The 24590-nt window shown below is 44.9% G+C and overlaps 1 protein-coding gene across 1 annotated transcript in view; it reads right to left on the bottom strand.

Moving 5' to 3' along the window:
* Positions 1–24590, bottom strand: part of LOC144095630 (tight junction protein 1-like) — a 432906-nt gene that overhangs the window by 51585 nt on the left and 356731 nt on the right. Inside the window, exon 19 of the mRNA XM_077629302.1 lies at positions 16384–16481. Within this exon, the coding sequence (XP_077485428.1) occupies positions 16384–16481 (98 nt within the window). The remainder of the gene's footprint in view (positions 1–16383; positions 16482–24590) is intronic.

Genomic DNA, 24590 nt, shown 5'->3' with positions numbered 1-24590 from the left:
TCTGGGGGTGATGCTGCTCTGACGACCCGACCAGAAAACCCTCCTTTAACTCTTCATGCTCATCGGAACATCCTTAACGTCGACGTGGACGGGGTCCCTGTTACCGCTCTGATCGACACTGGAGCGCACGTCTCAGTCATGAATGCTCGTCTTCGCCGTCGCCTAAGGAAAGTGCTCACTCCTGCCCCCTCAACTGTGGTCCGTGTTGCAGATGGCGGTATGTCTATTGTCGTCGGAATGTGTACTGCTCGTGTTTCAATAGCCGGCCGCCATACTTCTGTGCTCTTCACTGTCCTCGAACACTGCCCTCATGACATCATTCTCGGCCTTGACTTTCTCACCGACCATTCCGCCCTTATAGATTGCGCCACAAGCATCGTTCAACTCGCTCTACCTGTTCCTTCAGAGCCACCGGATCCAATTGTTCACCGACTGTGCACCGCCGACTTTGTCCGCCTGGACCCCGATGCCGCCACTTATGTCCGTTTCTCCTCGGTCCCGCCAGTTCCCGATGGTGACTACATCATTACTCCGGTTCCTGATGTGCCATTTACACGCAGTGTTGCCCTTGCGCATACAGTTGTCACCATGTCGGCAAATCAAGCGTCCCTTCCGGTTCTCAACTTTGCCTCTTACGTTCAGCCGCTCCCACAAGGTATGTCGCTCGCCACGCTGTGCCCTGCTGCCGAATGCGTCGTATCGGCGGTGAGAAGCGTCCCACCCTCGTCGAACTGCCGCGACTCTGACGTCCCACCACCTGATGAATATGCAAAAATGATTGCTGCTGACCTCTTACCAGGGCAAGCTCACGACCTTCGGTATCTTCTGTCGTCTTTTCGCGACATCTTTGACTTCGATGACCGCCCTTTGGCTCGAACATCTGTGGTCACGCATCGCATCAACACCGGTGACGCAGCTCCTATTCACAGACGACCCTACAGAGTGTCCAGTACAGAACGCACCATCATACAGCAAGAGGTGGACAAGATGCTCAGTAAAGACATCATAGAGCCCTCGTCGAGCCCTTGGGCCTCACCAGTTGTGCTGGTTAAAAAGAAGGACGGCAGCTGGCGCTTTTGCGTTGATTACCGGCACCTAAACACCATAACAAAAAAAGACGTCTATCCACTCCCAAGAATAGACGATGCTTTGGACTGCCTTCACGGAGCCAAATTTTTCTCTTCAATTGACCTTCGGTCCGGGTATTGGCAAATCTCTGTTGATGACAATGACCGCGAAAAGACGGCATTCGTCACACCGGACGGCCATCTTGTGTGCAGTGACAGAGGAGTTGGTGAGCGAAACTGACTGCTTGTTAACACTGAAAGACTATAATGAACTGGTGAAGCAGAAGGTGAGCATGATGAGCATGGTGAGCATCGTAAGCATGGTGAGCATGAGAGCAGTGAAGTTCGAGGTTCGCCTCGTGGACTATTGTTGTTGCTTTTCTTTTTTTTGCATTCACGCTTCTTGTATAATATACCTAAAATTGAACTATGCAATCCTGTGGTGTATGGTGTGGTGTGTAGAAGTGTACCTTGCTTTCATATACTTGCATGCCTGTACTCCTTTTTAAGGAGAAGATACTCCTTTTTAAGGAGATTTAGTGCATTCTCAGACTAGGGAGAGGTGCGGCAGCTTGAGGCACCCTAAAAGAGAAATATGCTTTTTTCAAAACTGGCACAAAAAAAAAGAAAATGAGGGAAAGAATGGAGAAAAAAGGGGAGGTGTCACGACACAGCTAACGTACATCGTAGTAAAGCATGAGGAGTGCCACCGAAGAGGAGCAGGGGAATGCGTTGACAAAGGGGAAAGACTCTCAATATGGCGCTGCACATGAGCTTTGGGTTCCTTGGCCTAAGCGAGTGAGGAATGGCTTATTTTTCGAAGTCGGTCGGTCCGAAACACTAGACGACGACAGGACAGCTCGGGTGGACCGGCGCTGTGCGTTTTTTTTTATGCTTCTTGCTAGCTAGCCAGAGCAGCTAACAGCGACGCGTGTGTTTTAAACTGTGTTTGCCTTTTCTCGTTGTAGTATCTTCTGGATAGCCATGGCAGCTTACAGCAAGGCCTGTGTTTGATATTGTGTGCTTTTCTTTTGCGTTGTGACATGTTACATCTGGGAGGTGGTGGGAAATTCATCTATTGGCTGCTAAATAGCAAGTTTTGGCGGGAAAATAGTCTATTGGCTGAGGACTTAGTTTTGGCGGGAATGTAACGAGATGGATGTGCACAAAGGAGAGCGCAGCAGGTTGGTGTGTGGCAGCCAGACAGACAAGTCGTGTGTGGCCGGTGGTGGTCCCGGGGCCACGGAGTTGGAGATGAGAGTTCGTTGAGCGGCGGCCGGACAGGTTGACCGTGTGGTGGCCGACGGTGGTGCGGAGTCGTGGAAGTTTGAAGTTTCATTTTTAGTTAAAGCGGAGAGGCCGAAATCTTTTGGCATATGTAAATAAGTTGTGTACATATTGTAATAAATAACTTTTTGAGGAAAGCCTTCCAAGTGCCTCACGGTCAGAAGACCTGCACACCTGTCTGAACTCAGCAGTCGCGAAGTACTTCAGGGTCACTCACGAGACCCGCCCTCTACCACTCCACGTCAACATGCGGATAATATCCGACTTCATGTCGATGAAAGAGGGAAAAAATTGCTGACTAATGGTAAATTAAAATGGTTACCACTTGCAGCTCTAGGTCCCCTTCTAGGAGTTATGAAGATGCCATGGGAAAACCGGTCATTGCGTTTCAGTATTTTACGAATTATCTGCGCTCTTTTTAAATGTTATAAAAGGATTTTAGCACCAAGACATACTACACATAAGAAAGAAGACAATACAGGTGCATATACTCACACCTGTTCAATAAGGTGAAAGCAGTCGACATATATAACATGGATACTATGGTTCCCGAGCAAAACTGTCCCCAAAGTGAGACGTCCACAAAAAATACTTTGCAGTAACACTGAGTTTTGAGGTCTGCAGTGAAGTGGAAATCTTGCAAACTCAAAGGGTGGCTATCACCTTAAAAGTGACATCTCTCCCACTATCGCATCCCAGAATGCACGTCTGTACAGGGCACAGTCGGCTGTGCTGCTGCTACGCACAGTTCTCTAGAGGCAAACATGCAATACAACAAACGGATGTTGCCAGTGCATGAAACCATGACTCCTCTGGCTGCCCCATGATCAAATCGTGAGCGTGTAGTGAAGTAATGCCATTTCTGCGCAACAAGTCAAGTGTGCGGTTGACTGGCGCCTACAATTGCCATTCCTTTTATCCTTACGTATTCTTGATATTTTGCGTATACTTTAGTTTATTTCTGGATAATGCAATGCTTTGCACTGAATCGCTTGTTCTACACCAACTAGCGTGCACTGGCACTTGCCCCATCCTGTTCTCGTTTTTACTGGCGCTTTCAATATTCAGTACGCTATAACAACTAGCCAACTTTATTAAGCCGTAAGGACCCTTTTATCTTTGCTTGTGCTGAAAAGAACAACACGTGCATGATGAAGTGCCATGCATAGGGAGCTAGAAGGCTGCTCTTCTCTTCGCTCGATGCTGCAGGGAATTTTGGCTGGCTTTGTCCTGAGCGGTAAGCAATGAATGACAAGTGACTAGCTATTGATGCTTATTACTTTGTCACTGAAGAGAACTTTCTCGGAAAACACAGCCGACTAGACAAAATAGAGAAGTCGCGCTTGCGGGCTCAGAGTGCTTTGTGTACCAACCACGCAAGGCTAAGGAGAAAGGCTTGCAAGAAAAGCAGAGGTGACCATTGCATTGACCACACATGGTGCAACAGAGAGGACTTCATAGTCCGCAGTCCACTGCCAACATTCCAACTGTCAACCTAGCCTGGATTAGATCTTGCCTTTCAGGCCATACCTCAGAAGAGTGGAGAGTTGGGCTTGTTGGTTTATGATCATCATAGCCATACCTGCTGCCAAGTATGGACTGTAGCCAGGAGAGTTTCGTATCTTATTATGCAAAGCGCACACTTGGAGTCTACAGTGTTGAAGAATTTTTTCAAGACAACTGGTAGCAATCTACTGTTTTTAAAGATTAAGTGTACAAATAGGAGATGTAGTTCACAATGACAATAAAAACACTTTGTTGTCAAAAATATGAACACCTAATAATGTGAACTGAAGAGAAATGCATTTACAGTATAGCCCAGTTATAACGGAGCCACTTAGAGCGAAATAGCGGTTGTTACGAAGGGATTTCAATTTCCCATTCCCATTTTTGCATTTTCAATACAATTTGGGTCCGGTTTTAACGAAGTTAATAAGAGCACGTCAACGGATATAACGAAGAGACTTAATACCAACTGAAAAATAATCTGTCAATCAGTGCATTTTTGCTTTCTTGAGGCGAATTTTTTTGCGAAAATAAGAGCAAAGCTCGGCTGACGTTTCGTGGCGCCGTCTGCTCTCCCGCGGAGTGAAAGGGTGCTTCACTGCATCGCCTCTTGTTGCGCCGTTCTTGACGGAAGGGAAAAAATGTAAAAAAGAAAAGAGACCATTTTTTTTTTTATGACGTCGTGGAGAGCGGCCGTCTTGGCCAATCGCGGTTCTTGAATTTCTCCCGGGAAGTTGGCGCCACGGTCGGACTGGTGTCTGCACGAGCTGTGGCAGCGCGCGCTTTGTTTTATGTCGGTGCCGCGGTGCGCAAGGTACGGAGAAAATGCGGCAGCATTGTGCAAGTTGGAAGCGCGGCTCATTTTTATCGTTTTCGCAGATCTCTGTATGCTGTTTATTAAGACCGAGTCACGCAACTTGATCTAGCTAGTGTACACACAAATGTGCGCAGTGTCGGACAGTCCGAGGTTCGGAGCACGGCCAACGCCATTGCGCGTGACACGATCGTGCGTGACGCGTCACTTGTTTTCTGCCCGCATTGACGCCATCACTGTTTCGCATCTTGTTCCACTTCTTTTGATATTTCGTGACCGCTTCGCCTCAATGGACCTACTTAGCTGTCCCCTTTCTAGGAACTGACTCTCTGCTATGTCGACCATCGCGAGAAAGCTGGCTTCTCCCGAAGCATGGATGGATGGATGGATACGGCTGAACCCTTTACATCGGGCGGTGGCTCAAGCCACCTAGCCATGTCTTGTGAAATTTTACTCCTGTCTTGCTTTTAGCCACCAATCAGATAACCTTCGCTTGGTTACTTCTAACCTCTTAAAATCCACTTTCCCTTCACTATCCCTAAACCCCAATGCCTTGGGTAAGTCAGCCCCGCTGCCTTCCACTGTAGGGTGAAGCCCTTTACAGAAAAGTATCAAGTGTTCAGCCGTTTCCTCCTCCTCTCCGCACGCAATGCACAAAGTGTCTATCTCCTGGTACCTGACTCTATACGTCTTAGTCCGCAAAACTCCAGTCCTGGCCTCAAACAACAAAGAACTTCCCCTACAATTATCATAGATATTTTCTTTGACAATTTCCTGCTTAAAGGTCCGGTATGTTTCCAGTGCCGATTTCGTCAGCATCCCTGTTTTCCACAAAGCTCTCTCTGTTCCTTTAACCTTTTTCTTAACCGATAATTGCTGATTTGCCCCCTTACTGCTGTCCAGATATTTGCTTGTCAATTTTCTAGTTCGCTTTCTCCATTTCGTGTCAACATTCTTTATATACAGGTATCTGAAAACTTTAATAGCCCACCGCTTTTCCTCCATCCTTCTCAATCGTTCCTCAAATGCTATCTTACTGCTAGCCTCTCTGCTCTCGAAAGACGCCCATCCCATATCACCCTGTACCCCCTGATTTGGTGTATTGCCATGTGCTCCCAAAGCTAACCTCCCTACTCCCCGTTGCCTAATTTCCAGCCTTGCTTGAACATCTGGCCTCATACACAGGACCGCATTCCCGAAGGTCAGGCTAGGGACCATCACCCCTTTCCAGATCCCTCTTACCACCTCATACCTATTGTAATTCCACAGTGCCCTATTTTTCATGACAGCTGCATTCCTACTAGCTTTATTCATTACATATTTTTCATGCTCTGTCAGATACTCAACACTGTTATTTATCCACACCCCAAGATACTTGTACTCATTCACTACATTTAGCACGAACTCCTGTATTCTATGCTCGCCGCCCTCTTCATTAAATATCATGACTGCAGATTTTTCCTTACTATACTTGAAGCCTAATCTATCTCCCTCTGTACTGCATATGTCTAACAACTTCTGCAGGTCTTCCTTGTTGTCAGCCATTATCACTATATCGTCCGCGTATATTAGTCCCGGTAATGTCTGTTTAAACAATTCCCCTTGCTTGAAAAAAGATAGGCTGAAGCCTAGTCCGTTCCCCTCTAGCTTGGCCTCCAAACCTTGCAGGTACAACATGAACAACAAAGGGGACAGAGGACATCCTTGTCTAAGCCCCCGCTGTATCTCTACAGGCCCTGATACATTTTTTTCCCATTTTATGAGCACTCGGTTACCTCTATATATATCTTTTAAAAGATTAATTACTCCATTTTCCACATCCAATGTGCCCAATATGTCCCACAAATGCTCCTGAGTAACGTTGTCATAGGCTCCCCTAATATCCAGAAATGCTAGCAATAACGGCCTATGTTCCTTTTCCGCAATTTCTATACACTGTGTCAATGAAAATAGATTGTCCTCCAACCTCCTTTGTTTCCGGAACCCATTCTTGTAGTTCCCCTAACACCCCCTCGTTCTCCACCCAAGCCTGCAGTCTATCCTTTATAATTTGCATCACCACCCTGTAAACCACAGATGTCACTGTTATGGGGCGATAGTTACTTACGTCTGCTTTGTCCCCCTTTCCCTTATATATCATGTTCATTCTACTTAATCGCCATTCATCGTGGACTTTCTCATCCACTATCATTTTGTTCACTACCTGTATTAATGTTTGCTTGGATTTTGGTCCTAACTTCTTTATCAACATAATCGGGATACCATCTGGTCCTGTTGATGTGCCACTAGGAACCTTCTTCTCTGCCCTTTCCCACTCTCCTTGCTCAAGTGAAGCTATTGCTGTAACCGGTCTATCCTCCTTCGATAAATTATGTACCACGTGCTTTGCTGAAAATTTTTCCGTCATCCTTGTTCCTATGTGTTTTATTGCTTCATCCCCTTCTAGTCGAATACCCTCATCTGTAACAATAAACCTTTGTTCTAGCCTAGTTTTATTACTCATTGCATTTAGATGTTTCCAGAATTTTTGGGCTGCTTTTCTATCCTTTTTATTTACTTTTGACATCCATTGGGCACCCTTTCTTCTAATTTTCTCATTAATCAAATAGGATGCGTCCCTTCTACACTTTATGAAGGTATCCCATTTTCTGTCTACTTCGGGTTTTGGTTCCCCCTCTTCTTGGAATATCTGTGTTCCCTGGATGCTTCCTTGCGCTTTTCTATTGCCCTCTTGACCTCCTCATCCCACCAACTCTTGGGTTTGCATCTTTTCCCTTTTAGCTTTACTCGCACCTTAGCTAGCTCTAGCTCCAGTAATCGAGTTAATTTGGTGTAAGTCCATTCTGTTTCACTATCCTCGAAAATTACTTTCTCGATTTGTTTGGCTGCTACTTCCAATTGCTTTTCTGAGTAAAAATTTCCCCCCCATTGTTCATCTTGCTTCAGTCCTACATTGCTTTTTCTTCTGAAGCTCAACTTGATACGCTTGTGGTCACTACCTAGACTTCTGGAACCATCTTCATCTATGCTCATTACCCCTAATCTGTTATACATCCTCTTTGACATTAGTGCATAATCTATCGTCGAGTGCAGACTCCCCGCCTCCCATGTTATGAGCCCTTCACACTTCTCGGTGCTGTTGCATACAACTAAATCATGCCTGTCACACATGTCCTGCAGCATGCTTCCTGTTGAATCCATGTACCCATCCAGGTCTTCTATGTGTGCATTCATGTCATCTAATATAATTATCTCACCCTGTCCTCCTAGCTCATCAATGTCGCTTGCAATACATTCTAATATTTTCCTGTTTTCCTCTTTGGCATTAACCCCTGTCCACAGGTATACAAAGCCAAGCAGTGTTTGCTTGCCTGCCACTGTTCCTTTTAGCCATAAATGTTCCCTGCATCCCAGTCTAACCCTTTGAAAATTCATACCTTTATCAATGAATGCCCCAATTCCACCTCCCTTTCTGCTGCCCTCTGTTCTATTGCAACATTCCCATGCGTAGTCTGGGTTACAGGGTGGTTGCTCCATATCTCTAAGATATGTTTCCGCTAAACCATATACCATAAATTCCTCCTGTCTTAACTGTTCTTCTATTTCCTCCCATTTCAGTCTATTCCTGCCACCTTGCATGTTAATGAAACCTATATCTGAATTAACTTGGCCCTGGCGCTTGCGTCTCTTTCTTTCCCTATGGTTCCATTGTCCGTTTGATCTTAATTCTTCCTTCTCTACACTGGTTCCTTCAGAGCTCTGGGTCCCCCTAGAAAAAAGCTGTTGCCTGGCGACCTATCCTACTACCCACCTTCTTGCCAGTGGCACCACCGTAGTGGATGCCATCCTGTGCAAAAGGGTGGGGCCTAACCTCGTACACTTCCCTGTTGACCTCCATCACCTCGTATCTTAATCATCGACTCAATAGCCTAATTACCCGATTAGTCTCCACGACCCTCCTTTCCGTTTCGCGAGCCTGCCTCTGGACCTCTGGGATTGTGCATATGGTCACATGCACACTCTCAGAGGCCTCTCTAAGCCTACGCACCCCACCTCCAACTGCGCCTCAAGATTCTGGCTCCTCCCCTGCAGTACATCATTGAGACCAGCATGGATGACCACAAGGTGTTCGCCATCCATGCTGCCCACCACCACCTCCCGGGCTCTGGCCATTGCATCCACCATGCACTTTCCCGACTGAGCCTCCACCTGCACCCGCCTGTCTGCCTTCACTGCCGTCAGAACGCCTCCCTCAACCCTCGCTACATTCGAGTCCCCGACCACCAGAACTCTCCTACGCCCCAAACGTTCGCTTCCTAATTCCATCTGTTGGCCTCCGGATCGCTCTAGCTGACTCTCCTGCCGCTGTACGCTATTGTCGCGAGTTTCCATGCCCGCTTTAACCTTTTTCATTTCGTTCTCATTTTTCAGCTGCGATTGACGTCACTGCAACAGCTGATGGTGCCGCCGCGACGGCCTGCTTGGAGCAGTTTTGGGATTCTGCTAGCGACTTGGACCTTGTGCCTGCTGGTCTAAGCCACATGGACTTCGTTTTCGCTGACGAAGACCTTGTTGCCACCGAGGACTTGAAGACTGAAGAAGTTGCTGGGAGTGGAAGAGACCTTGGTGGACAGCGCCTCCGACAGCGAATGCGACGAATTGTGCCCCAGTCACTTACCTACGCAGCGGCCATCGCAGCTGTTGACACGCTACGCATGTACCCCGGAATCTTTGGTTCGCAGTTGTACGGCATCGAAGCCACAATCAAGTCCGCACTCGCAAAACGTGTTCAGGGGACGCTGGATCACTTCTTTCCGCGGCAATAAATCGGTGTGGCCATGTTTGTATTTTTTTTTCATAGTCCACATATAACGAAGTAGCTGATATAGCGAAGTGATTTCCGGTTCCCTCCGACTTCGTTATAACCGGGCTAGGCTGCATATGCATGTCCACGGCCGGTTTCGAGGGGGGCGCGCGCGCTCTTTCATCAACCTTCGCATTCGCCGCGGAAGCAATGCGAGTTTCTCAGGGAGTTACGCCGCCCGCCGCCGCTAGAAGCGCGACGACCCCACCGCTTGCTTCCCGCCTGCACCTGCGGCGGCAGGTGGCTTTTGCCTGGTTTCGCGCTGTAGCCAGCTGCTTCATGGTGAGTGCAGCACCGAAATCAAAGAAAACAAAATGCAGATGGCTTAAGCTTCGTATCTGCAACCCAGTCCACATGTGCACAGATTCTTAGTCACAAAATTTGCTCGATGAAAACATTTAAAGTGAGGAATCACTCTCCCATTCCTGAGAACTACGTCGAGCATTTGTGGTTTTAAACCCAGAAGGAAATACTCTGATCACTTCCCCTCGTATATATCATGGTCCGTGATTAAATGACAAGTTAATGCTAAGGGGAAGATAATGAAAACTCAGAGAATGAAAGTTTTGTGCTCGTCCCATAAAAATGTATATATCGTGGAAAAACTTCTCTACGACGCTTGAGCCGTAAATCCGATAGCACCGCAGCTGGTGGCTTGAGACGATACTTGAGTCATTGAACTGTCAAATAAATTCATGCTGGGAGGTGTACATAGTACTTAATTGCACTGATATCGCTTTTCGCACGTCCTGAATGAACTTATTTTCACCCTCATATACATCAAAACTACCTTAAACGAGAGGCTTGTATTGATATCTCAAAAGAATGCTAATTACTAATGTGCAAGCAAGTAAGAAGCATTGTAATGCATTGTTCTGTGCTCGAAGCCAATGGCCCGCGGCCTTTCCGCTTTTGTTGTCAAGCGAGAGGCCACCAAATTTCTCTGTAATGACTGTAGACTCGCGCAAGTCTCTCTTCATGTTGAAAATTGCCGTAAGCGCATTAGTCGTGTTTCAAGTTCCTTGTCACCTTTAAATTTTGCAAGGCCGAGAGCTACCGTCATTCTGACCTTCGTTGACCGAGCACTTGTTTTACCGCTGTGCCGCTGAACAGCATGCTTTCTGTTTGAGGACACGAGTTTGCCCAATAAACAATTTCAGAGTTGGATGCAAGATTCCTTGCCATCATTCTGGCCTGAATAACGTTAACAGAATGTAACAGAAGCAACCAGTACTAGCTGGGCATGCTGCCACAGATATTGACGCATACTGAGCATTGCAATTTCTGAAAGTATGTGTATCCAATGAGTGACTTCAGCTACCATAAAGAGCGCCATTTTTTGTTGTCCACGTATGTTCAACCTGCGGCGTGCCCTGAAACTGCCTAAAATATTTGGTTTAAATATCATTGTAAAAGAGCTCAGATTATGCACTTGAATGCCAAATGCCCTCTATTCTCATAAATTTAGAGACTTTAATAACATGTAAGCATTGCAAATGTTCGTTTTTAGTTCCTTACATTGTAAGCTAAGCCAGCTGGTACAACGCGCATTGCTGTGAGGTTAAGTGGGAAGTTGCGGAAAACTTCTTTTTGTGGTGCTACTTTGTTTCCTGAATGACGTGAGGAAAGTTGATGCTCATGGGAGGTTTATCGAAAGCGATGACTAGGCTACAGATATGCGGGAAAATAATTCAAAGCCATCGCCTCTCAGATAAGTCTGCTCACTCCTAAAGGCCAATTTTATTAAGACAGAGCACAGTTCCTAACTAATTTTTCTTTGCTGGCAGTTAGTTCATGCTTGCAGTGACTGTAAACAAGTGACTTAAGTTTCACGTTGTAATGGGGTGGGACGGCCGGTTGTGAGACGCTGCCAAACTTCAAAATGCCTTTCCAAGAGGAAATCTTGGACGTCGCGTGCTTGCAACGTGCTCTGCTCCTGCAGCAAGGGTTTGGTTCCGTCTATGACCGTTCCTTTCGCGAATGACATGACAGGTTTTCCTGGGTAGCATCAAGAATACTTGCTAATGCCGCTGTTGTGCAAACTTAAAGCAGCTGCGCTTGAAATTTCAGGAGCTATATTTGTTCTGCAGAATCCTTTACACTTTGAAACTTGCCATCCGAGCATTACATACCGCATATCATTCTACAAACTCTCCGTCAGCAGAGCAAACACTTGGACAGACCTGTACTTGGCACAGCATCATACAGCATGTGGCAGCTGCCAACTGGAGAGCATGATCAGGAAGCAGCATTGGTTGTGTCGCCACTGCTTGTGCCTGGTGCGTGCATGCTGTTTCTTAATAAAGTAAATCGTACAGCCAGCAGCCAAACGGCTTTGATGCAGCAATCGAGGACTGTGGACTACTGCCGCAAATGGAGAGTTTCAGCAATGTCGTACAGTAGAGCAAGCAACTATGGCAACTACAACCGCATGGCTAATGCAGCCAGGCAAGATTGGCAGTGTGTTACCGTATTGGCCGTACGGCTGCCTGCCAGTACTAGAAGGCCATATTAAAGGCAGCTGTGAATTTCGCATCGAAAATAAAAATAATAAAATGTAAATCTGGCAACCTTATAATTAATTCTGTGTTTCCATCTTTTTAATGTGGCACCCATTGTTTTGCAACAAATGCTGCATGCAGCTGTGCAGCGCCCATTGGCTGCCTACGGAGTGGGCATCAAATTGGCAGACATTGTACCAGATGACACAGTTGTCTCCACCCTGCATGGCAGCGGCGGCGGGCGTGTGCATCGAGGCACCTTATCGTATGGCATTGAAGCAGTGCCGTCACTGCGCTTAGCATATGAAAGTGACTATTGAATGTGCATTTGACACCAGTGACCTGGAATCGACAATTGCTGACACTGTAGGATGTGGAAACAGTAAGCGGGAAGTGACCCACACTGCTGAGCACAGATTAAGGCGGTGAGCAGCAGTCATAGGAGATAACAGATTAATCATCCCCATCAGCCTGATTACTCCCATTGCAGGGCCCCTCCCATATCTCTCCCTGTCCTTTGCCAGCTGTGGCCACCCTAGCTCAGCAAACTTCTTGATCTTATACACCCACCTAACTTTCTGCCGCCCCCTGCTACGCTTGCCTTTGCATTACATGCCTTGCCCAAGCCTATTTCTTCCCCTTCATTTCGCCTACGGTGTCATTAACCCGCATTTGTTCCCTCACCCACTCTGCCCACTTCCGTTCTCCTAACGTTACTCCTACCATTTCTCTTTCCATAACTCGCTTTGCTGTCCTTAACGTAAGTTGAATGTATTTCATTAGCGGTAAGGTATAGCTGTTGTACACTTTTCTCTTAAGGGATATTGGTAAACTGCCATTCACGATCTGAAACAACCAGCCAAATACACTCCACCCCAGTCTTATTCTTCTAGTTATTTCCCTCTCATGATCCGGATCTTCGCTCCCTACTTGTCCCGAGTAGACATGTGCCTTTACCACTTCTAGCACCTCACTACCAGTTGTAAACTGCTGTTTCCTTCCAATCTGAGACTGTTGAACTTTAATATGGTTTTCTGCATATTAATTTTTATACCCACCGTTCTGCTCTGCTTGCCTAACTCATTGATTGTGTTTTGCAGTTCATCTCCTGAGTGACTTATCAATGTCATCAGTGAATCGCAGATAATTAAGGTATTAACTAAGATATTAAAATTAAGATAATAACTGTTCCCAATCCAGGCCTCTGAATACCTCCTGTAAACAGGCAATGAATAGCAATGGCGAGATCGTGTTACCCTTCCTTATTTTAATTTGATTGCTGACTTTGTGGAGGACCATTGTGGCTGTGCAGCTGTTGTAGATATCTTCCAGTATTTTTATGTAAGGCTCTTATACATCCTGATTCTGAAATGCCTGCATGACTGCTGAGGTTTCCACTGAGTCAATTGCTTTCTTGCTATCTCTGAAGGCTATATATAGGGGTTTGCTATATTCTGTAGATTTCTCTATCACCTGATTGATAGTGTGAAAATGATCTATTGTCGAGTATCCTTGTTTCTTGTACACACGATGTCATAAGGCATTGCATACACTGGGTGGCTAGTTTATCTAGCACAATGTCCTCTCCGCCCTTCAACATATCTGCTATTATGTTACGAAAAACAAATTCGGGTGTTTAAATTAATGCAAATGGTCCTCAACCATACTACCGCATAAAGGGATTTAAAATCAATTATTGGTCATATCGGAGAAGGGGGGGACAATTAGTGAGAAATGCCGGCTCTGCACATTGTAAACAACCTGGTTTCAAGTGTTTCATCGGTGCTTCTGACACAGTTGTTGCATTGTGGTCAAACACGGATTCAACCAGTGCAAAAAATAAGAGATTATTTAGCATAAGTGCCGCGCAGCTTGCATTCATATCATGCAAATGACAAGTAGCTGTTTGTACACGGAGTGCAGGAGTGCAGTTGTCGTCATCAGTGTAATCCTGCAGAGATGTTGCGCTCAAGCAGTAAATGCTGGATGGTGCACTAGTATTTATCTCGAGTCACTTGTTTAGCGAGTAAACTAGTGGTTTGTAAAAACTGCAGCAGAGAAAAGCAAGCAGCAGATATACAGAAATTAACAACCACAGAGCTGAAACAGATGCATGACGTCGGCGTGGCTACGGTGAAGCAATGGTGATGGCTATTGGTCAGTGCGGACAGTGCTCGCCTTTCGAACGCGTTCCAAAACCTCGGATGTCTCTGTGGTGCTCCGTCAACTCAAATGGCATCTTAACTGAATGCTGTTCAAAAACTTGACGTAGCAGTGCAAGTTTGGCAGTCGAGTCACATGACGTTCGGTTGAGCGGCACTGGAAACGCCTGTGTGGATAAACTTCAACTCAAAGTGGCACCGGTCACACGGTAGCTGTACTGCGGCTTTCCGTGAAATGAGAGGGAAAGGCATAACTCGTAAGAATGAAGTTTCAGGCAGCAAATTTTTAAAAGTTTTGAGGCGCAGCATGCATGGAGCAGCAGATCTTTGAGAACCTCATTAAAAGTGACACACCAACCTGTACGCCACAGTTGCAAATCCTTTTTTGCTGCAAGCAAGCATGGCAGAACCTGGTCTAACTCAGGAAATGAAGAGGCATGCAGGCATCATTTGCTTGGCTATAGGCCACCCTGATTCAGAGATCGCTACATTACTCAATGTTGCCCAGTCATTCATGCTCGAAGTACGGAAAGAATTGGAGGCTGTCAGCGGTGATGTGGGCGCCATTTCCTACAGGAAACTACATTTTTGGACACGAGAATTCATCCGTCACGTCCAAGGTATTATTAATGAGGGTCCTTGCCAAGGAGGTGGAAATTGAGTCAACTGACATGTCGTTGATCAGGACAAGTCTTTATGTCCACACAGCACATGCAACTCATGGCTAAGGGGGAGTCCAATAGGCACCCACACAACACCATTGTGGCTCGCCAAGGAGCTGTTGTTGGTGCAATGGCAAGCATTCCGACATCTCATCACCGCCTGCGGTTGGTTCGAACAGCGAGTTGAGTCTGTTATTACAGCAGCTCCATTGAATGCCATTGTTCAGTGGGTACAAAACATCACACAAATTATTTGTCTATCTCCAGCCTCTGTGGACATAACTTGGTTCTCCAATGCCATCATTTGTTTTAACTTGCAGTGCAATAACGAAGCACATAGTCCTCCTTAACTGCCTCTTTTCCAGCTCATGGTTGCCAGTGACGTCATGCACAGTTTTGTTGCTTTATCGAGCGAGGGCTCAATTCTGGATTGGACAAGTCTGCTGGGAGGTTGTCGAATAGCACCAGCATGGATTTCGGCCTGACAACTGCACCGTCCACAACCAACAAAAAATTCCACTTAGCACTTCTCACAGCCACGAAGAGGTGAAGAGTCGAATGTAAATCCCTCAGTTTCCTGCTGCACTTCTCCCAATAAGCAAAGGCAGAACCTTTCCCTGCCTTTGCCTCTCAGCCAGCCACATAGAAGGTGTACTCAAGCACTACTCAAGCATAACAGTATATCAGGAGGTGCAAAAAACAAAATTAAAGGCAGAAGCTATGTGCCAGTTCACCACTATACCACACACTGACATTAACCAGTTTCCCTGTCATCTGCTCGGCGCCCTATGAAGGTGTCTAACACCGTGACGCGGTAGTCGCTGGAAACGTACAAAGCTCCTTCATAGCAAGGTGGCGAAGCTTCATGACCAGCAAAAGTATTGAAGGACTCTGATTTTATACACTTCTAATTTCCTTGACTCCTTGACTCTGATTTCCAGGAGTACTGCTGCATGGAGTCGCCGTGATTCGCGGCGGCTGCAAAAGTTGGTCTTAACCGAAGCGAACGTGAAACAGTTTTTTCCCTTTTTTCTTATACTGAGTCCTATGGGAAAGGAACAAAATTGTTTCCTGTTGTTCACCTTATACGTGAATTCATCTTAATGGAAGTCTGCAGTATTGAGCTTTCCCAGAAAAAGCAGGATATTCCCAGAATAGCTGCATTTCCCAACGACAGGTGGAACTGCCACTGAAGGGCTGGGAGCTTGGAATTACCATGGAACTTTCTAATGGGGCTAGATAATTAGGAGGTGAACAGAGTTTACGACAAAGGTGTCACCACCGTTGTTGATTTATATAGCAAGGATGGAACACATCCTAGAGAAGAAGAAAGCTGGTTTAATTTACACCAAGTATTAAAAGCATGCATATCATTAATATTTTCCCTGGGTGTATTGTTACATTTTAAGTCAGACAAAACGTCTGCTTACAAAGCTGTGAGACCAGCCCGGAGGTGAAATGGAACTAAGTCTTGGCTGCAATGCACATAATGCTGCACGGCACTCTACAAGACCACTCACCAGTGGAGTACGGCCATTCGGTCGCTCCAGGGAGGCTGCCTTATTATGGGCTGTGTTGATGTAGTCAGGACCACCGGGCTGCTCACCACCTCCACGTCCTGAGGTGAAAAAAAATCGATCCTTCTGCTGGCATCCATAACCTGCACTGAACACTGCATTCCACTGCATCTGATGAGAGTGTGCAGTTTGAGAAAATGATGATCCCTACTGCGCTGTTTTCAGTTCACTCTGGCATCAACATACCACTCCAACACCTCACAAAACTAAATGGCTATATTATTCAACACCATTGTTAACACGCCACTACGCACCGATCACTGGTGATCAGCGGATTCGAAGCGCGATTTCAGTGCTACTGGGGCTGCCGAGAATTTGTTGCCCCATTCTGTGGGGTTTTTTGCCGCATCAAGCAGCAGTGACAGTTATGATGATATTGCATTATCAGAATTTGATTCCGACGAAGAAACTGCATGACCTCAGCATGAAACATCGGCACCTGTCCGCCCATAGGGTTCATTTTCTGCTTCTCGTCTGTTTGTTTGTTCCTGGAGCTAGTTTACGCATTGCACTGATGTCATGAATGATATTTCTGGTTTCTTAGTGTCTCATGATCATATGGGCAAGATTTACTTCTATCTACCCAGAAAAGAGTCGAAGGAAAGTGATTTCGGCATATCTGAGGACTTTTCACCTCGTGAAGCTAGAAGCAAGTTGACCAAGTTTGCTAAATCACAATCCATGCCTTATAAACTGACATTTGGTACACTTGGAATGGATAAAAAGACGCATATGACCACACCACTGATTCGGTCATGTTAGCCTTGCCATAGCTAGGCAATGCAACCAGCTTTCAACTCAATTCAATTTATATCCAGAAAAAACTTCTGGTGGGACACCTGAGCTAAAAGCTGCTTTTGTCAGCTTGACGAGGCCCAGGGCCCAGCGTATTACAAGGCAGGGCAAGTCATACAAATGTTGAAAAGAGAAAAAAATAAAGGAACATAATATATAAATAAACACACAGCACAGACAGACGTGTAAAATGTGGTTACAAGTAGAATGTGTATACAATTTTGCAGTAATGTAAAACTGAAAATGAAACATGCGTATGTATGATTTTAAACACATTCAAAATCAGAATAAATAACAAGAGTCCAACACAAGGTAGAAAAACAGTGCAAAAGAAAAAAGTTTATAGAATGTGGTTAGAATGGTTGTGTGATGAAAAAAAATTTAAAGAAAAATATTTGGAACGTCAGTAAAGCTTGTAGGGAGCTAGTTGGTTGTACATGCTGAGACTGGGGAGCGCTACAATCAAGACAAGGGGACAACACCACATAAGAATACATAAGGCTTCAGAAAAGGAAGGTGCTGGGTTCGTTAGCGACCCGTCTGTGGTTTTAACAAAAAAAGAAAAATTGTTTTTAGCCGGTCATGTGTGAAATTCATGACTTGCGAGGATAGTTTATATCTCGCATGGCGTAGGTGATTACTTTCATATCTTGGCTGGCTTTAACGCTTTTATGTTTGTGTGCCCCGTGAATAGATGCGTATAAATATGCGCCAAGTCGAAAATAAACTCAGTTGAAAGTTTGCGCTCGTGTCTCGTGGTGTTCTTATGTGGTGTTGTCCCCTTGTTTTGATTGTAGCACTCTCCAGTTTCAGTATATTTGGAACAATGGAAAACAGTTATTCACCAGATCATCTGTACGGATACAAAGTACTGACACAAGTGGTTAAGGCTGGGATTGGTAAAGTGTGAATTTTTATTTAAAATTAACGGGAGGTTGTGCTTAAGGGACTAAGCACAATTACAAAGGGTTTGTAATTGGTGCTCAAACGGGGAATTTTCCATAAATCAGTGCTGCCTCCAAATGCATTATTTATGCTATGCTGAAGGGATGCGATTGTAGAAATAAATTGTCTGAAAGGGCCTGATGAAACATAAAATGAGCGCAACATGCGAAATTCATACACATACTGTATGGGGATGATATTGTACTGATGGAAATATTGTTCAGTAGAAGAAAAGTAGTCAATGTTAGCTACGTTGCGCACAATCTTTTCATGTAACGTGGATCTTTTTAATGTTCCCTTTAGTAGTTGTTAGCCACACTAAATTGCAATAATTAATATATGACGAGAAAAGAGCGTGGTATATTTGAAGTTTAATATGAATTGGGAGAAAAGGACGGCATCGCGATAAGGTGCCGGTTGTTCTCCAAAGTTTTGTGCATACGTTGCCAATGTGCGAATCTCACGTTAATGTTTCTGGAAAGGTCACTCCCAGAATTTTATGTTCCTTAACTATAACAATTTGTTCCCCTTCGCACTGGACAACATATTGAAGGTTCACTATTTTGTTTCGTGGCTGAAAAATAATTACTTTTGTTTTTGCCGGATGCCGGATTAATCTTTCGAGGAGGTCATTACACCATATTACAAGTTTATTTTTATCAGGACCAGATAACAGAATGTTACTGTCATCGGCATAAATAATAAATTGAGCCTTTGAATCAATGGTTACAATGTCAATAATATATACATTAAAGAGAAAGGGTCCTAAATTACTGCCCTGTGGCACTCCGGCTTCAATGGGTAAAAAACAGGACTGCTTATTACTAACATGCACGCACTGGCTTCTGTCGCATAAATAAGATCGGATGAGATTAAGCGGTGTTCCTCGTACTCCGTGTAAATGTAATTTGTGTAAAAGAATGTCATGGCTGAGGGAGTCAAACGCCTTAGAAAAGTCGATGAATAGGCCGAGGGTGAAAAGCTTTTCTATATTTTCCAGACTGTCGTCTGACATTATGCTATCGACAAATGCTTTATTGAAGTGATCAGTCAGTTCTTGGCCAGAAAGTTCACGGTTATTGAGTAATATCTTATCAGGCGTGGCATTTTTAGGTGCGTGGATGTACCCAACCCACGGTAGTGTCGCCAACCAACTACAAATGTAGTGCATGTTAAACAACCGCAGGTGGTCAAAATTTCCGGAGCCCTTCACTATGGCGTCCTTCATAGCCCGAGTCGCTATGGGTTGTTAAACCCCCAAAAACCATAAAGGCAAGCTTAAGCGTCCTCCAAGTTTTCATTTTGAAATGTGCTCATAGGGATGCACTTCTTTTTTTTTTTATCCTGATGCCATGTGCGGAGGTTGACTTACATTCGAGTTGACTTATCGTTGTATAAATACAGTACCTTCGAAAGTGAATTTGTTAATACTTGTCTAACATTTCATCATCATCATCATCATCATCAGCCTGACTACACCCACTGCAGCGCAAAGGCTGCTCCCATGTCTCTCCAATTATCCTTGTCCCAAATAACGTCTTGTTGAATTCACAGCTTCCTATGCTTAGCAATCATGTAAGGATTCAAACTACATACCACGGCAAAATTACACGCCCCGTAGAGATAAAGAAAAAAATAACCACGTAGTATAAAGCTAAGTATCACGAGAATAACAAAGCGCTGACTCAGTTTTACAACTGGTTTCTAATTGGTTTTCGCAAGCGCTCTGTAGACACCAATTGAACACTTTTTAGAAATAAAATGCAGGAACTTATACAAGCTCATGTACTCACAGCCACCGTAGCCAAGAACACAAGATCCCCATAGTTCAAAAGCACTCTAAACCATCTATTTGAAAGAAAAACAAACTAAATTATTATTTCGAATGAAATAGTCTTGCAGCACCAAGGGCTTGAAAGAAAGTACCACGATGCAGAGCAAACATTTACTTCCTTGACAAAAAAAAAAAAAGAAAACAAGGCTATCATTATATTCATTCACCCTGCCTTCCATGCTCCGTAATGACCCAAAAAAATTTTCGAAACGTAAATCCCACTCAATCCAAGCTCCTGTCACTGCTTGACCTAGATGGGACCACTGTTCCAGCCAGGATGCTGCCCTTGTGTTAAATTCAACTTTTTTTTTCTGTTTGTACTCATAAGCCTGATAACACCCTGAAATATTTTCCTTGTTTCGATCACGCTTTAATGCCTGATTTATGATTCGAACCCCCTGGAATCATAAAACTTACTGAATCACTGAAAATTACTTCATCTGCTGGTGTGGACAGAACTAATGCACAAGTATTAATCAACACCAAGCATGTCTCAAGTATTATTTTATTGTGTATTCCCCCAGTTGCCCGTTTCATCCGGTTCGGTTCCGCAGGATTGGAAGACAGGCAAGGTCATTCCAGTCCCGAAAAAAGGCCGTTCTCGGTCACCCAGTAACTATTGCCCTATACCTCTCAGTTGCGTTTGCTCTAAACTAATGCAACATGTAATTCACTCACATGCAGTAAACTTTCTAATACCTTGTACTTTCTTTCACCGCCACTGACGTGGGTTTCGAAATGGTTGCTCTAGTGAGACTGTCAAGACCCCACTAGCGACTCAATGTTTGACCATCTGATGACCCCACAAGAAAAAGGGTGTCTCGCTGCGAAAGTACCAGCGGAATTTTCTCATGCTTGGCTCGGTGGGAATGACCTTCCTTTTGACTGGTTCCTGGTGAAGGATGCCTGGGGCAGCGACCAACGATAAACAGATGACCGGCGAATAAAGGAACGGCACCTTCAAGTAATTAGCCGCATCTGTCAGGAGCCGGCCCGGCCGGAGAGAGCTCGCCACAGTTGAGGCCCGCGGCGCCGTAAGGATAACATGCGTTTCTTGGGAAACAAGAGGCTGCTTGCACAACGCCTCAGTAGGAAATCTGAGCGAACGTGCGATTTCTCCTTGCCCGTTATCACAGGTCAACTCTGCAATGAGAGACTCCATTTGCTACGTGCTGTGCAACTTCCCATTTAAGAAAAATGCGCCTCGTGTTGAATTGACCACCGCCTGATGAAAGGGGGGGGGTGACCTTAGAGGATTTAAGGAGCGTGCTGAGTGAGAAAGGACACTCTGGGCCCTGGCGACAAGGCTCATCCAGTCGCTCGACGCATGAACTGTTAATTTTGACTGTTTGCTTTTCTTCATAATGTAAATAAGTTTCTTCAAAGTGCCATTAAACCTGCATGCTTTCGTTTTCCCAAATTCAGGTTTCATCTTTCCTCAGCCCGAAAGCACAGACACGCTACCCAACGAAGCCCGGGTTCGAGTTAGCCAGTGCGCCACAACAAGACTCAATTAGCATTATTCATTAATTAGTAGAGATCTTAGTTCTAGCCTTGACAACAGCATTCCCGTTGATGCCATATTTGAAGATTTCGAAAAGGCATTCAACAAACTTCCTCACACACGGCTATTTTTAAAATTTACCTGTCTTAATCTTGATTAGCATGTGTATGACTGGATTTGTGATTTCTTGACTAACCGACAGCAAGCTGTTTTCACTAATAATACTGCTTCTTCCAGGTCCCCCGTGCTTTCAGGTGTTCCTCATGGTACCACCCTCGGTACCCTACTCTTTCTAATAAGCAGTTCAAATCAGTGTTTAGTACCAGCGTAGTTCAGTGTTCAGTGGGCACGGCGGACCGCGAGCGACCATGTGGCCTAACAGACCATTCTTCTGCCTTGTACAGGTCCTTGCTTTTGGTCTCGTCGGAACAACAAAGCAAATCAACCAAGTTGACGGGCAGATCGACCTTCCAAACCTGCCAGATGCAGTTGCTGATCCCCGATCTGCGGCTGCGTCAAGATTATCAAGGGACCGAAGCTCTCTTCTTCCTTTGGCGATATCTTTACTGTTCCGTGATGCACCGACAGCGCCACCATCACGACACGTGACCTCATCGCTTTGGAATATAAAAGAGCAACTTCAAGCCTTCGACTTCAGTGGGCACGGCGGACCGCGAGCGACCATGTGGCCTAACAGACCATTCTTCTGCCTTGTACAGGTTAGTGCTTACTACAGCTCTGTTAAAAGCGACAACCGTTGTCTTTTGGTTTTGCCGTGCCCACAGCAAGCTGTATTAATGGTGTATGACGTGTACTGCGTATGCTTGCTCCTCTTGAGCGGAGATATCGAGTTGAATCCCGGACCTGACACGGAAGGTTCCAGCACAAATGAACTGCTTGAAAAACTGCTTTTGGGACAGAATAAATTAATTGAGGATGTTGCAGCACTTCGTATACAACAAACTAGCATGGAAACACGTCTGACGGACTGGGAGACTCGATTTACAGAAATGGAGAAACAAGCCGCGCGCGTGGAAGCACTTGAAAGCACGGTTAAAGCCTTAGAAGCGAAAATTACGGATTTGGAGGATAAAAGTAGACGCTCGAATTTACTGGTTTTTGGGGTATCAGAGGAACCAGAAGAGACGGAGGCTGTACTGCGTCGTAAAATTTTAACTGATATATTTTCTACCAAGTTACAAATCACGTGCAAGTCTGTAGCCCGAATACATCGGATCGGCAAGAGCGATAAAACGCGGCCAGTAATTTTATATTTTCAAGATTACGAAGAAAAGAAAAGTGTCATGCAAAATGCTTTCAAACTCAAAGGTTCTAATACTTCTGTTCAAAACGATTACTCACGAAACACGCTCAGGAAGCGTAAACTTTTGTGGGACAGTACTTCAGAGGAAAGGGAGCACAAAAGAAAAGTTCAACTAATCAACGAGAAACTTCGAGTCGACAACGACCTTTACATTTGGGATGACGCTAAAAACTGTAGGAAAAAAATTGGTAAATATAACAGTGCTAAACAAGACTGACTTCTCCGGGCTGATACGAAAGATATGTGCATATTAAATATAAATGCACGCAGCATTGTTAACAAAAGTGATCAGTTAGAGGCTATTATCTTAGGTTACAACCCGCACATCGTTGTTTTGACCGAAACTTGGCTACACAGTGGCATAGATGATGAAGACGTCTTTCCACCATCTTACAGTGTTTTCCGTCGTGACAGATCAACGAGGGGAGGTGGGGTGGCTGTGCTGGTAAAGCAAAACTTGTCAGCAACTCTCTTGTGTCAGGCTGATAGCATTGAAACTATTAGCCTAAAGATTTCTTACTACGAACATTCATTCTTGCTATTTGCCGTTTATCGAGCGCCTGGCTCACCACCTCAATTCCTGTGTGATTTGCGTGAGCATGTCAGTTCATTCGTAGATAAAAAAATTTTTTTAGTGGGGGACTTTAATCTTCCAGGAGTTAACTGGGAACATTGTTCTTCTAGTGGCGAATTTAGCACTCATGTTAATTATATGCGTGAAATAATCTTATGCCACAATTTGCACCAAGTTGTCAACTTACCAACGCGAGTGCATGGTTCTTCATCATCAATGCTTGATCTTGTCTTCGTGAGCAAAACAATCGAGAATTTTTCAGTATCAATTGAACATGGAATGTCTGATCATAGGATGGTGTACTATTCGTGTCATTTAAAAAAATGTACCGCTAAGAAGGCAAAAACTGTACAAGTGAAGGACTTCACACGTGCCAGAGACGAAAGCATGTTAGATTACCTCGATTTACACCTAAGCAACTTTCACGGAAGCAATGTAGTAGAACTTTGGGACAAATTAAAAAAAATCTGCACTTATTGCATCGAAAATTTCGTTCCAACGAAAACAAAGAAAACAGGAAATGAAAACCCTTGGATAACGCGTGAAGTCATTCACTTGAAAAGAAAAATAAAACGCTTAAGACGACGGAATGCCTCACCAACTACAGTACAGAACTTACAAGCTACGCTGAGCTCGTCAATTGGGCATGCCAAACGGCATTATTTCAATAACACTTTGCCGCACTTTATTCGTACGGCTCCAGAAAAATTCTGGAAATTTCTGAGCAAAAAGAACAAGGCAGTGGATCAAATAATTAAAGATGGCATTCCCGTTGTCGAAAAGCAAAGTATCGCCGAACACTTTAATGCATTCTTCCACAGTGTGTTTATTAACTCAGAAGAGCTTGCACTTCCCTTTTCACCTTTATCAAATGTATCTCCTGAATTTGTATCCGCTCAAGGTGTGCTTTCTATGATCCTTAATCTAAAAACAAAATCTACCCCAGGACCGGATAACATACCGAATGTTTTTCTGCGCCGATACGCAGAAATGCTGTCGCACTTTCTGGTAATAATTTTCGGTGCGTCACTGTCCACTGCAGCCCTTCCCCCTGACTGGCGAACGGCACGTGTAGTACCAGTGCCTAAGAAGAGAGACCCCACAATGATTACTAACTACCGACCAATTTCGTTAACATCATCTTGTTGTAAGATGCTTGAACACGTCATAGCCA

The sequence above is a fragment of the Amblyomma americanum genome, chromosome 6, assembly GCF_052857255.1.
Source record: "Amblyomma americanum isolate KBUSLIRL-KWMA chromosome 6, ASM5285725v1, whole genome shotgun sequence".
NCBI classification, from domain to species: Eukaryota; Metazoa; Arthropoda; class Arachnida; order Ixodida; family Ixodidae; genus Amblyomma; species Amblyomma americanum.
The sequence above is the reverse complement of the archived record's forward strand: the minus strand, read 5'-3'. Positions and strand labels throughout refer to the sequence as shown.